We start from the raw sequence: 15,843 nt of genomic DNA, 5'->3' as shown, positions 1-15,843 counted from the left end.
TGTATACGATTATGCAATAACAACATGTTCATATATTATTTATTCCTTATAACCGTTATGTCTGCTACGCACAACGAAATTAATTTGAAAGAACAAATATTTGTAAAGGTTTTGTTAGGTACTAATTTGTAGGTTTTAGATTTTGGCTGAATTTCAGTTTTAAGTTAAACTTGTAGACTAAGTTGATGAGAAAGTTATTTCGCGTCGAACAGCTGTAATATAATAACTATACATTTCTCTGTGTCTATAAACCTGACTATACAGCTTTGACCGTATAGTTATGTCCAAAGTACAACTTACCGAAAAAGCCTTCAAAAAGACGAGGCACTGTATGATCCCTTCCATAGTGTCACCGGTGAGACAGAACGTTCCAGTGAGGTGTCTCCCCTTCTTATCACCGAGGTGTGGGGCGGCGGCGAGGCTGGCATGCACCAGAGCACCCCGCGGCCTAGCGTCCCTGGTCGCTCCGAGCACACCCGGCAGAGGAGCGCCCTCCATCAGCCGCGCGAGCGGGTCCATCGCCCGCAACCACTTATGATCCGCACATCATCCACGCAACACAACACAACGTTAACACCGATGTCTATTACTATTGGCACATAAACACAATAACACCGAAGGAGCAAACAGGAACAGTCTTACTTTTGACACATTTTATCAATCTTAAATAGCCGATATAATTGTGGTTCTTTAAAAAACAATGTTTCAATGAACAGTTCTCTTGTTACGCGACAGTATATAAGTAAAGTCTTACAAGATATCTACTATGGTTGGGATGTAAGTATGATATATTGTCACTGTTTTACTGACGATTAAGATCGGTCGAAAACATCAACGCGAGACGAGACAGAGACGACGGAGGGTGTGACGATGCGGTTCACACTGTGACACAGAGTCTTACACTCCTCGCAGCTGCACTTCTCCTCGGGCCTCCAACAGTCGCAGTTGATCAACACCGTCACCAGCGTGTAGATCAGCACCGCCATGCCGACTATCAAGTATATTTCCATATTGAACGCCTCGTATCGGCACTTGTTTCAAATTGTATGTCATTCATATTATGTACGTTATTTGGCACTCATTATTTACAATGGAAGATCTAAAATCACAGAATACCTGGTCTGACAAACAACTATATGATATTAGATATAAACGTAATGGCTTCATTTACTGCACATGTTTTACTATGAAACTGTCTTCCTTATGACGTAATAAGATTAATGACGTAATAAGATTGTCTCAATGTCAAATGTACTTAAATATTAAAAATATGAGAAAATACAGACAATTGTAAAAGAAAACGTTTTCAATAAACCAAACAACAACAACTGAAGACATCTCGAGGGATACAGACCAGCTGAAGATTAACAATTAAATGCATTTTGGAAGAAAATTAAATTAAACTCTAACCTTAAAGTAAAAAGCATTAACATTTTATAGTATTATAAAGTATTCAATAGTTTTACCTTTCAGATAATTTCAAACAATAATACTTTTACCCATATTAATTTATATTTCTATCATTCCTTACTAAAGTTATAACACGATGTTCAGGCTACAAACTTTAGATACTTTTGTCGTGTGTCGACGTCGATATATAGCGTTAGTCAATAATGTTAGGTTCAGTGTCCGCTTGTGGACGATTGTGTGGTGAGGCGTAATACTGGTGTTTGATTTGACATTATAACAAACGCGTTGAGGTCCGATTGCTTCATTGTGCTGGTTCAATCTCGCCTCATTCATGCGGCACGTCCTGAGACTACCCTCGGTATAAAGAATATAGCTATACTGCCACAGAGGTCTAGTACAAGTCATTCCAGTGCTTTCAAGTCATAGACAGTATATTGAGAGGATTCGTTGTATTAGACACATCTCAAATGTAACGGTGACTTAATCAATCATAACATTCAAATATATACGATTGATGACCGTTCCCATCGACATACAAGACACTTCACCACTGAGTTAGAGGATGGTTCTTTGATAAACTTAATCCTGCCTTACTCCACACGGTGGTTGACCGCTCGTTGGTTTACAAACATATCTCTTATACTTCACATATTTATATTGCCTGTTGTTTCCCCTTATTGCTTTATTATTGGAAACATCTGCTGCCTCGAAATATTTCATTAATAAAAAATTTATACATAAATCTATAATGTATATTTTTAAAGAAATATGGTCCGGAATATAGACACAGAGACAAATGAGAAAAACGAGTATCGGAATGAATTTTATTACCACCGTTGGTCGCTTGTGCTCGTCTGATTTGTATCAAACTAATAGACGGTTAATAAACTTTAACAATTTGCCGATAAGAACATTTACTCACTTAAGAAATCTGGGTAACAATAAAGTAGTAATTAAATAAGAAAGATGTATTTCGACTTTATTAACATATCATTATTTCCTTTGAATATTGAAGCAAAAATCCATATGTAGTCAATTTAAACTATTTATAAACATAAAATGTAACTTACTGAGTTTATTATCAATAAGGTTGACAAATTTTAGTTAAATATGATCAAACAAAACATTCACAAGTGATTTTCTGATTGTAACATTATGGATAGTTAGCCTGTGAAGTCAACACCGACGTGATATCAAGAGCCAGCTACTTCCGTGACTAATGAACTGTTGTAAATGAAGTCAGCTTATTCAATTCGTAGCTTTTGTGCTTTTGACACGGATTATTCCTGGTTACTTATTGTCTTCCAATGTCAATATTTAACACATAGATATATTAAACAATATTCAACATTGTTATTAACTACAACACTAACATTACTTAAATTTTTCTTTAGATGTAGCTCAAAAATTAAGGAAAAATATCCATTAAATTAGTTACTTCAAAGAAACATGATGTATGTGGGTGAATTAAAAATACCTAGATATCATTTTTACTAAAGGCGAAGCTTGGCCACGCTGTGAAGTCGGAAATTAATTGAAGAAAATAGTGCAAAAGGAGGTAACTGGAAAGTGACGCTAACGTGATAACAGAGTAATCTGAGCACCTGATGCTACTGAATACAAAGTAGAAATTAGATATTGAAGTCTATTACGCTCTCTAAACAGGCTCGATAAGAATGAAATGGTACAAACAAACCGATGAGGAGAATTAAACCCTTTTATTATTATTAGAGAATAAATACAAACAGACGGACGGTGACCCTCATAGAAAAATCTGGGACTCTGTGGACGGCCATCGGTTACGACATTCAGAGCGACCTTCATTATTAATCACTTAATGGGTTTCCACCCGAAGGATTTCCATCGAAATAAACGTCCAATCGGTAGTTTATATCGGTTAAACAACGCAGGGTAGAGGGTAGAGGGTAGCGGGTAAAAACAAACGCAAGCCCATAGCAGTGCGGATCCCCGCGGGTATTGATCACAACAATCCATTCCCAACTTCCGGCCATCTCTCAATTAATCCTCTCCGGCGTCATTTTTAATGGCTCCATTCTGATATTACTTTGTTGTTGTTACTCACCTCACCGACTCCATGTATTACAATTTTCAGTCGACTATTTCGTGATGGGTTGGGCGACCCTTAGCAACAACTTATAAAAAAATATTTTTTCATATTAATTTCAAATTTTTTCATCTTATATAGAAGTCTATTGCAAAGAATCTATGTCGGACCGTGTTTTGTAGGTCTCCTTTCACAAAATCAATCTGCCATCAACATCTCGAGACATCCAGGAAGGCCATCATACCGTAATCTGGAAGGGGACGAACACCCGAAGGACATCCGTTAGAACGGCCTTTAAAGAAATTTTCGCGCTCCGCTAAACTTTCTCAATTAGGACCGAGGGGCGACCGTCGACGCGCAGCCGCCGGCGTCTTCCACACCATACTTGGGAAAAACTTACTCGCCCAAACTGTCGCTCATTCAAATTGTCTATTCAAATCTCGCGTCCTCCGATTTATCAAATTCCCAAGTATTACTCACATATTCAATTACGAAAGTAATATTTTATATACTAGAATGGTGTAGATATACTTAGTAGTAGTGTAATTTTACTCGAACATCAATCGCTTGTTATACATGTTAGTTGTTTTCCTTGTGTCGACAATATTATCCGAAATTTATTCGGTCACATGTGAAGTGTTGAACGAAAGAGCCCACAATCTCGGGTTAAGCAGCACTTAGCGGGAGCAAACACGCCGCAGTTCGTTTGATGTGCGTCTTTGTGACGGCTTGATTAGCGCTCACTGCGAGCGCGGTCCTAATTGATTAGCGCTGGAGGCACGCTTCATTACACACTTGGTACACCCTTTGTTATACATATAACTGACAAACGTCAGAACCGGATTGGGAGGACGGAACAAGACACATGTCACTCTAAATAAGGAGACCTTTTTCAAATATTTTAAAAATATCCCTTAAGCTTAAGGAAACCTAACAGTCTTAAAACCTAACCTAACAATTTTAGATGTTTATAGAATTCATCCTAATGTAAATGAAATGTATGCTAAAATGTTCTCATTCAATATACATTGTATATTTTATTATCAATATAAGTGATAGAGAGCACATGTTAGCACATAAGCGGTGCCTAACTTTAGAAACAAAGATCCGACTATTCTAGACTTATTTAATGTATTATGTCTTTAACCTAGTATTTATACACAATTTTGGTATTAACTTGATAAACTATTTTAGTCCTTAGAAATGTAAAAAGCAGCAAACATATATACGAAAATATATTTAGAACACACATTGAATATGGAGTTAATCGTACTTATTACAAAATGGCCTACAGAAAAGAATCATGTCACGGATAAAGTTATACAAAATAAACATTAAATTTTTAAGAGGATTAAAAATTCTCCAAATCCGCCGGGAAAAAAACATATCACAATAACTCCCACAACAGTTTAATGAAGTTATATCCATATGCAGGGTGGCGACAATTTTATCAACTTGTTCAAATATTACTTTGTCTGTTACATAATTATTCTGATACTAATAGATGAGGCTGCCTGCTCTTGATATTCATGGGATTTAATTTTAATATCATTTTTCCTTGTTATTGTAAAAATAATAATATCTCAAAAACTTTATCATTTCATCACTATCAATGGTTAGCTTTTATAAGCAATTTCTAATAATATGTTGCTATTATAAACCATGTATTTTTTAATTCTCAGTCAGTCAGTCAGTTAATATAAAAGTCTCACGGCACGACCTTCGACAACTCCCGGAGGCCGGAACCTGAGTCGCTCTCACGGGTTACATCTTTTAATATATCATAAATATTCAATGGACTCATAAACAAACAGACAAAAGTGACTGATGGAACGAAAACCGTTCCTCGACAGTTCCTTACAGAACTGCGAACATGAGGAGCTCGTTAATACGACCAAATACATATAGAATATCGGAGCAGACAAAGCAAACGGTCACATGTCATATAATATATACATACATCATAATAATTATATATTGGTATGTATATAAAAATCATGCTTTTCATTTGGCAAATGCGATTGCTTTTTCATAAAATAAATGTAAACTTTAATCAAGAATTTCCTTCTGAATTGAGGGCGGTGTATTTAGATATAATAATTGAAGATATATAAACAATTTACGTAATCTATATGTATATGTATACCAAAATGAAAGCCTCCTTTTCCTGGTCACGTTATAATTTGAGAAAGGCTTAACCTGTGTCGTTCACCTTTTTCGTTCACAAAAACAATTTGACTGCGTCAAAATTTAAATACAACTTAACTTTGTCATGAACTTTATTATTATAGTCAGCTAAACCTGTTTCAATAAAGCTGCAAGTTCTTGGTCAGTTGTCTGTGAGAGGTTCAGACGGATCGCATACACATACCAAGCGTTATGTGACGTATTATTGGTTGAAATCAAAAACTTTATTATAGAGAGTCATGGTCGGCTTAGAAACGAATTGCAACCCTCAGCCATCTCCTTGGTCTAAATGATAACCCTGAGATAACAGGAGGAGTTCGACGGGTCTGCCAGTGTATTAAACCTCTAGGCGATGACCCAAGAATATTATATTATCTCCAAAAAACATATAGTTTCTTATAATGTTGAAGTTTGTTATTAAGGACAACATAAGTCCTGCGTTGTATGAAATTAAAATGAAGTTATTTGAGTTTGTATAAATTAGTATAAAGGAAGGCGAAATTCTCAACGAATTATAACTTAATTAAGAAGAACATTCTAGAATCATCTTTGTGTTCCATATTTTTTTTTCCCATAAACACTGATAAAGAATATTTAAACACACGCACAAGTACTCCAAAAACAACTGCACTATAAAAGGACATATTTTTACAAAGCAAAAGATTATATCTTAATTCAAAAATAACGCTGTAGAAGAAGCGCATACTGAATGTATACTGAATACGTATGTCCGATCAGTGAGTTTTTATTACGGCCTATCTATATTTTAGTTAAAGAATTTTAATTTCACAAACCAGTAAAAGAACATTATTAAGCGTGTCCAAAAACTACAGTTGGCCTAAATGTTAGTAGAGAATAGGGTTTTATTTTCTCGTTCGGTAATTTGTGCTATGTCCAAATTCTAGTCCACGTTTATGCAATCACCCGTACACTCTAATACATTTATTGTCATATCTCCCTGTTCATATTTAATTTAAACCTGAATTTGAGTTTGGATAAATTTTTAAGTTAAAATAAAAAAGAAAAATAACGAGAATTCATCCAATTATTGAACTTTTCCGTAAAATATTGGTATTTGCAAAAAAAACTTGCAGATTCCGTAAAACAAAGGTACTTTTTCAACGTTTGTTCGTCGCTGTATACAAAAAAAAAAACAGAAAAATATGAATTACATCACAAAGAGCAAACGGCTGGCATTTTATTAAACGAAATGAAGTGTATTCAATAGAAACAAGCTATGTGAGGTGTACAGGTTCAAATACATATATGAATAGATTACACGGGAGTTGAAAAGAGTTTTAATAAAAAACACTGCTCCGGCATAACCACCTTCATGGAGGAAAGGATTTGTCAAAATACCCTTTTATCGTTCCAAAAACAAATATGTGGAAATATGTTGAATGGTTCTTTTTGGCGAGATTAAACGCATTCAATACATCGATATACACGCGAGTATTTACACCGTGTGTAGTTTAAAAGCAAGTAATTAGCTTACTACCAGGTCAGGTGTCGATTATAATTACTGGCATGTTCAGTTAATTTATAGCAAAGTGTCATAAGAGAGGAATTAGAACAAAAACTAGAGTTCGTTGAGTTTAATAAGACGGAGCGAGTAAATATGGATTAATATAATAAATGCACATATTTTATTTAAACCTTCAACAAAAATGATCACGTTACATGTTTTAGTAAAATCACAAAGGAGAAAATTAGTCCAAAATTTGTATTTTATCTCATGCTCACGTGTTTCATCTGTGAACTTATATTAGCCAGTGTAATAAGACAGTTAAGACAGAAAACATTGATGCAGTAAATATGCCATTATGTAATTTTAATATTTGTCAAAATTGGCGCAGTTATAAGTCATTCGCTACTGATGAAACTATTGCATTAAAACGAAATAAACCGAAAACAGTCTCGTATAATATAAAAAAGGGTTTCCCAGCTATACTAATGTTCATCAATTAATTGCGACATATGACTGGATGGTTGTGGACGGATTCAGGAGGTCCGATGAGACACGTGGCGTGGGGCACATTAAGGACAAACACGCTAATATGAGTGATGTACCGAGATCACAGCTAGTCAGCGAGTGTATGATGTCGTCCTATCATCACACGCGGCGAACCTGACGCAGGGCGGCGGCGTGCAAGCGCCAGGGCGGGCGGCCGATCACTGAGGCGTCCCGGGCGCCCCCTCGCCCCTCTCGACATCCCTCGAGCCCCGCACACCCGATACAGAATCTCTCAATTATTTTATTGGGAAAGTTAATGAGACGAGAGTCATCGACCGGGTCGTTTTGTGATCCCTATGGTTACATGGAAAGCACCGTTTATGCCAAGTAATGTAAACAACGCACTTCAATCGAATGGGCCAGGTTACGTTATAGATATTATATATTTAAAATAACAGTTGCTTTTGTTTAAAGGTTTAATAGGAGAACCTGCAAAACCTTCAAAACTTGCAAGCAATGTAACATAGCACCGAACTTGTTATTGTTCTATGAATCAATATACAAGGTTGTTACTGAATCCTCTATGTATGTTTAATGAAGAGAATAGTTTTGCTTCTGTCATTTACACTTGGCCACTGTGCGTACATCTAACTTGGAGATGGCTAAGATGTCAAGTTTCATGATATTTTCAGGACAGCGTGTCTTAATATTCTTAAATTGCAGTTTTTCCTCTAATACATCTTCATAATAAATAAATATTATATGTGAGACCTGCTTCATTACTCCAGACAGACGTTTTCCATTAAAATACTCTTCGGGCTTCACTATGATTAAAGTAAGACTTGTATTCGTTCGTCGAGGAAGTGGCAATTTATTAAAATATTACATTATATACAGCTCCGTGTGATTCTACATTATATATTTTAATTTAATTCATAGTAAAAAGTCAAGTATCCATACATTCATACTTGACAGCTAAGAAAATGAAGTTCAGAGTGAACGATTCCTATAAAATGTAGTTATTCCACTAGAAAATATAAAAAAAAATACAAATATATGAGAATATCTAGATCTTCGAGTGAACAAAATTTTCATTACATCTGTATATTATAATACAATAGATCCGATTTGTGTCAATTTCTTCAGACGTATGTCCGCGGCCTCCAAGGCAGCCGTCCGTCCGGGGAAGGGACAAGTATTATACGGATTAAACGAGGGAATCTTTTATATTGAAAACTTATGTTTAGAGAAAAAATGTCACCGTTGTATATAATACTGAATCTTATATCTACACTATACACGAACATCACCGACAGACTCACACACGCACACACTCACTCACACATACACAAACACACAGTTTTATACACAATACCAAAGATTAAATTTACTAGGAATAGAGAATGCCAACACACTGGAACCTTTGTCACTTTCACATTTCTTGGATTGGTATTGATTTCTATTTAAAAGAATCACAAGTACAAATATACGCTTACATGCCTTCAATAACATTATGTTTGTTATCATCCTTGTCGTTGTAATTATTACATTTCTTTAAAGGAGAACGCTTCACATTTTCATCGTACAAAATAATAATGTGAATGATAACTTATGGATTGAATCTACAAGAGTGTGTAATCTCAGAGTAAACTTCCGTCAGATATTACTACTGTCCAATGTACCAGATTTTTTTTTCTTTTACTTTGTGAATGTGTTGAGTTTTTGTTGCAAATATCGGGAATAACGTTGATATGTCACTGCTCTGATGATCGATTCAGTATAATACTTAATATAGCCTCATTGCTTTGACAGTTGAGTAATGTAAAGCAGTACAGTTAATGCGTGTTTGTTGCTACGCCTCAGTTAATTCATGCCTCATCCATTTATCAAGCTGTTTCATTATAACAATTTGTTTTTTATGTATTTAAAATTTCTCTGTCAAACTCGTCGAAGCAGAGCCTTAACTCTAAGTAGATTTCGTAAGGAACGCTTTAATCACCTTTCATTTCTTCATAGGCAATTTTGGTCTCCGACTATCTCGTAGAGGATTTTAAGAGGTAAAAATTTTTAAAATAGTAATATTAAAGACCAAACACGTACCTACCGTGCTTTATTTCACAGTAATTTTTTCCCTTACACATTCTTAGACCTTCGGGCTATCTCTTTGAGCTTTAGTTCAACACTAGGAATAATGAACGTATATAACTCGACATTGCAGATCTTTTCTTACTTTAGAGACTTTTAAGAGAATGAAGTCAAGGGAGAAAATAAATGGCTAGAAAACAAATGAATCACAAAATTTTGAACACAAATATTGAAGTCTCAAATTTTCTATACATTTGAATTGGGAATTCTAAACTCAACGCCGGATTGTTTGAGATCGAAGTGGGGAATCTTTTGTTAGAAAAAAAATCTCCGCTGTTTCAAAAGTAAACAGCGTCTGTATTCAGGTTAACATACCAGGGTGTCAGAAGTGTGGCGTATACTATATACTCGTATGTGATATGTAGAAAGTTGTAGTGTTCTGTCGTCGGCCGTTACAGCTTTAATGATCGTCTTTATGAACGTGTATTTTATCAACAATGGCTTATGGAATATCATTTCCAGATTTCATTCTTATAAAATGTATTTATTGTTTTATCTTTATAATGTCATCAAAAGACGCCACTCAACGTTCGGAATTTGTCTTGTTCGAAATATGTCTTAAAATTTTAAGCAATTATTTTGTACAAGTATAAATTATTATTGTATGAATTGATGAGAAATAGGTTTATGAACAACGGAGATTTCCTTCCTATATGACGAAGTATATCATATTGAACGTCTCTTATGCAGACGCGTAATATTAAAAATAATTAAAAACAGAGCCACACAAATTAAAAATGCCAATTAATCTGAATGTTCAAAGCATTCCTTTCCGCTGCTGTTATTCTGAACACGCGTACAGCGATTGTCGATACCTGCTCTGGAATATGTTGGAAAACGTGCGGGAAATAATATATGACAGTTTATAAATAATGATAACACCTGGACGGTAACGTATATTGATTTTATACCAGTATATAAAACTATATGGATTTGGAGAAAGTTATTTTTTCAAACAATACCTTTAATAAAAGGATTATAATAATGTTAACAAATTAATATTCTAAAGAAAATATATAATAATTGAGACAAAAGATTCATAAAACCTAACAAGATGCACAGGGTCACGATTGTTAAAATAATATGCCTTGCCGTTGACACGTTTCAAACATCCTTCATCGACTAATAATATGTTATATGACATGTATTTACATGACCGCTCTCATGAATGAATTTCCATGACGTTATTTACTTAGCTAGCGCGTGTTACAGCTGCTGCGTATTTTCCTGGTACCGTTTCCCAGAAGTACGACAGAGACTCCAGGATCAAAGAAAACCAAAACATATTATGAATATTCAGTTATGTATGTCAAACAGAACGTTGGACTTCACAGACGCAGGAGTTGACAAAAATAATAGAAAGATACCCATTGTGACAAGACAGGTGGATTAAACATCAAAAGCTTTCCATGTTCAGTGAAGGTCAAAGGTCAGACGTGGGACGCTATTAAAGACTAATTTAAAAACCCAAAAAAACTGTTATCGCGTTATGACACTGGTGTGGAAATAACAATCATAACAAACTAAACACTAAGTTACTAACGTGAAATAATGTAACTAGATTAATTTCTGCATTACATACATATGCAGAAAAGCTTTTAAACACATAAATGGCCACAACAATTAGCTTGTACGAACAACGCCAAATGTAAATATAATTTCATCGTTTAAATTATAAAATAAATACATATCTAACATAGTTTTTAACGTATAAACCCATCGTGTAACGAAAAAAATTAACAATAATATTTAAGTACGAATTTATTATTATTATTTTTTATATTTTAGTAAGTATTCGACAAACGATAGCTCTATTTACATACTGAGTACGAAATTTGTACATAAGAAGGTGACTGAGGTCGCTCCACGGGGACTTACAAGGCTCCATTGAATATAAAGACCAACTGACTGGCTCAAATGAAGAAATAGAACTCCTCTGATATCTCCAGGCTTAAGGAAGGAGAGCAGTCCGTAGTGGGAGACAGACGGACGGTAGCTTTGATAATAACTCACTCAAGTATAGGAACCAAAGGAACCGTAATCATCATCCTAAAAATACTGAAAAGACTTTACAATTTGCTGAATATTTCCTATCTTATTCGGTTTTATCATATAATTCTGAAATAAACCTACCTATGTATGACTTATCTGTTCGTTCATTATTCTTAAAATTTATTTTTCTTAAAATTTAATTATATCTTTCACCATAAAATACCTTCCAACATGTTATCGACAAGAAATCGCTTAGTACATACAATATTTATTATATGATTATGAAACTGTCTTTTTAAATAAAATCATTCAACATCTAAAACTATTGTATACGAAACAAAACATCATCGGATTATTACCGCTGATGAATACGCTATATACCGGTACAAATACATTGCTATGTACAGTTTACAGAGATCGTATATAGTGTATAGTGTACTTGAACGAGGGCTCGGTCGCATGGACACTATTATTAACACAGCTGTACGTTAAAATTATATTTTGTTCATTTACTTTCTTTTGTATTCGTTTATAAATTCCGTACAAAATCTATTTTGTAATTACTCTGTATATGGAAATGTCCGTTTTAGTTTCAATCGAGGCATTTACAGAACGGTGTTAGAGGCTATCTGCAGTCAGGGTTACATGTGTGTGTCTGTGTGTAATAACTGAAGCTGTAACAGCCTTTCAAACACATTAATAGAAGACAGTACGGTGACGACTGAAAACGACAAAAGCCTCAAAACAAGTTTTGGTAAACTCAAATAACTTCCAACAAAAGTCCAAAACATGTCTGTCTGTGTTGTTTTGCTAAACAAATCTCAAATTCAGTCCTTAATTTCAATATTTAAGATTTGAAAATTATGATGAGGGGTTTAACGATATAGCTACAGAACATGAGAATATAATGACCTGGAAATATAAACCTTATACAGACTATTTAAACCTGTTTAAACTGACCATTGTTAACTTTTACTAAAAACACTTTTAATGAATGAATGAAACAATAAGTAGAGTTTTCTTTTTGAGTAATTTGCAAAAGAATAACATATAAGTGATTGCTATAGGAGGGATCATTAAAATAAGAAACTTATTTAGTGTCAGTATACCTGACGTAACCTATGAACTGTGATCATATTCTACCACTGCACTACCTAGAGATCCAGGCTACCTCAACAAACGCATTTCTGTAAAGGATCCGTTCCAAACTAATTAAACAAGGTTTCTAAACAACGTAGAATGTTAATAAAATTATAATATTTTTTTTATGTAATAATTATTATATATAATATATTGGAAATACTTTTGTTGGAAAACCACTTTTGAACATCGTCTAACAATTGTTAAGTGTTTTATCATCGTTAAAAATACATAAGGAAGATCAATTTATTTAACATTACGGAATTAATCAAAACACAGAACTGGGAATGATTCAAATTAAAAACCATTTTATTGAACCACTAATAACAAAATAATTTCAATTACACTTTAATTGAAGAATAACGTGAAAGTGAAACTGGTCAAGTGACCTTATTACATACTGTGTTGTATAACTTTAATGTTTTTTGTCGTTTATTTGTGCCCTAAGTTACAACGGGGGCGTAGCTCAGATGGTAGAGCGCTCGCTTAGCATGCGAGAGGTACCGGGATCGATACCCGGCGCCTCCAACAATTCTGTTTTTGAATCTAAGTAATTTTAAATCTTTTGCATCGATGCTAAAGAACTAAGTCCTCAACAGACCCACATGAAGAGTTGACATACGTAATATCACACTCCTCAACGTCGGCCGATGCTTCAATAAACACGGTGACGCAGTATTATATAAAATGCAGACATAACCGAGGAGCTCTTCTTAAACCGTAAATATGTATATTATTGTACCAACTAATGACAGACAACCACTGCACGACACTCCGCTCATAATGATGTTACAAACTATACAACACTATATCATCTACCTCCGACCCCTCGCACCATACAGTTCAAACTCGCGCTTCCTAAACAGATATATCGGTAGTCATGTAATCGGAGGCCTTCTTCATTATATTTGAAGAAAACCTATTGATGAACGAAATTATAAGCACACAAAGTAAACTACGCATCTAATGAGTAACTTACGTCGCTGAGACACATATGTGACATTAAAGAGTCACGAAGCGTTACAAAGTTTGTTCCAATTGTTTTCTTTTACTTACAGACATTTCCTTAACAAAAAAATTACATTATATAAGCAACTAACTTCATTTAGACACAGTTTCACCAGTCTCTGTTTGTTAAATCTAAACGAGGCATTTACTAAAGAACCTTAAAAAATATAATTTTCTGTCAAAATACGTCAAACGATTAAAAAATAACAAATGATTATTGAGCCGGCCACTTGCCGGCTACCAAATTATTCTTTGTTGTTACAAGACGACCAAATTGAAGTTATAGCGGTTAATAGGACGTGTTTGCTACAATGCACCACTTTATCTTTTGATCGTATAATGCGATCCAATTTTATCTATCGTTGATTGCATAGATTTGGCAAACAGAAATCTTTCTTTTCATTTTACTAGGTGTAACCTGTCAAAACCCTATTGTTAATTTATTGACATAAATTGTGTTCAAGTTATAAATAAAGCAAAATGTACCTAATTAGCAATGTCAAATATTGCGTTACTATGGCTACAAATATCAGGGATGGTATTTGCCGTTTGAGTTTTAACAATACAATAGATTAACAGTCCGTTAGCCATTAGACGGACCTCTGGAGCAGGAATGAATATTAATGTATTATTAAGTCATTTAGAGGGACATTAGTGCGTGGTGGGACATGCGATACATCTAACAGTCCATCAAACGCCTCAACAAGACATCGTTTATTTAACATTGTTTGGCAAAACTTGGTCTTAAGATCACATATTTAAGATTAAATTAAGAACTACGGTATATTAAATATAAATATGAAGCACAAACTGAGATGATGTCACAATATACCGAGCCAAGCCGTAAAATAAGGCTGTCACATTGTATACAGTAAACAGTTTTAAAACAATACAATGAATCCAAATCTAGTTAGATAAACAAGTCATCCCGCAGCGAGTCATAACGTACAATTCAATTAGAACCGCAGACTGATGTGTGTTTAAACACAAACATCACTTTACTATTTACAGTCATTATTAATAATTTTGCTACAATTATAATCTCACTGACATCCCAGAGGAACATGGCACTTTAATTTTTACACAATATACGTCCGATATAATTGATTCTAATTATTGAATTCCTGCAAACGGACGAACGATTGACAACAGCTATAATTTAATATACATATTTACAATACACAGCACTCTCGTGCATCGTATTGACAATTAAATTGTATTTTAAATTAAAACATTAATCTGAATGTTCAAAGCATTCCTATCCGCTGCCGTTATTCTGAACACGCGTACAGCGATTGTCGATACCTGCTCTGGAATATGTTGGAAAACGTGCGGGAAATAATAACAAGGTGTTTTTAAAATCTTTTATCATTTCTATTAAATATAACACAACAACAACGCACGACGGCACAAAGTTTACACACGAGGACAAGGTACCGATGTGTAACCTCTGTAGTCTGTACTTTACTCGGAACACCGGGTACAAGACACAACAAAACCCGATATTTTACGAAAGAAACAGAAAACGACAACCAACGACAGGATACGTTCTGGTATTTTTATTATTGTTAACCGTCGGATCATATTTCTTTATTACATCTGATTCATTACAAGACGCCATCACTATAAACAAGCAGTTTCCAGGTGACGGTGTCGTTGTCGCAACCTAATTTCTTGAGGTCTGATGGATGTAGATCCTGGCTACTGTAACTTAATATTCAGTTTAACGTTTCTACGGACATCGTTAATTCAGTTCATGATATACTCGTACCATCCTCGTTCTGATGCCAACTGAACTCTGAATGATCACATCGACACAATGATATAATTAAAACATTCTATATTAAAATCAAAGTACCGGTATACAATCATTATTATATAATAATACTTCCGTGCGCTTTGTTTCTTCTGTGTAGCAAGTTTTTAAAATTAACATACCAAC

At 34.5% G+C, this 15,843-nt stretch overlaps 1 protein-coding gene and 1 non-coding gene across 2 annotated transcripts in view; one reads left to right on the top strand and one right to left on the bottom strand.

The window, feature by feature from the left end:
- Nucleotides 1-534, bottom strand: part of LOC116774284 (neurobeachin) — a 217,203-nt gene extending 216,669 nt beyond the window's left edge. Inside the window, 1 exon segment of the mRNA XM_061524874.1 lies at nucleotides 301-534. Within this exon segment, the coding sequence (XP_061380858.1) occupies nucleotides 301-519 (219 nt within the window). The 5' untranslated portion in view covers nucleotides 520-534.
- A 12,814-nt stretch (nucleotides 535-13,348) lies between these two features.
- Trnaa-agc (transfer RNA alanine (anticodon AGC)) lies at nucleotides 13,349-13,421 on the top strand. Its single transcript has one exon. It is a non-coding gene; the product is annotated as a tRNA-Ala (tRNA).
- The last annotated feature ends 2,422 nt before the right edge of the window (nucleotides 13,422-15,843 follow it).

This window comes from Danaus plexippus, chromosome 26, assembly GCF_018135715.1.
Source record: "Danaus plexippus chromosome 26, MEX_DaPlex, whole genome shotgun sequence".
NCBI classification, from domain to species: Eukaryota; Metazoa; Arthropoda; class Insecta; order Lepidoptera; family Nymphalidae; genus Danaus; species Danaus plexippus.
The sequence above is the reverse complement of the archived record's forward strand: the minus strand, read 5'-3'. Positions and strand labels throughout refer to the sequence as shown.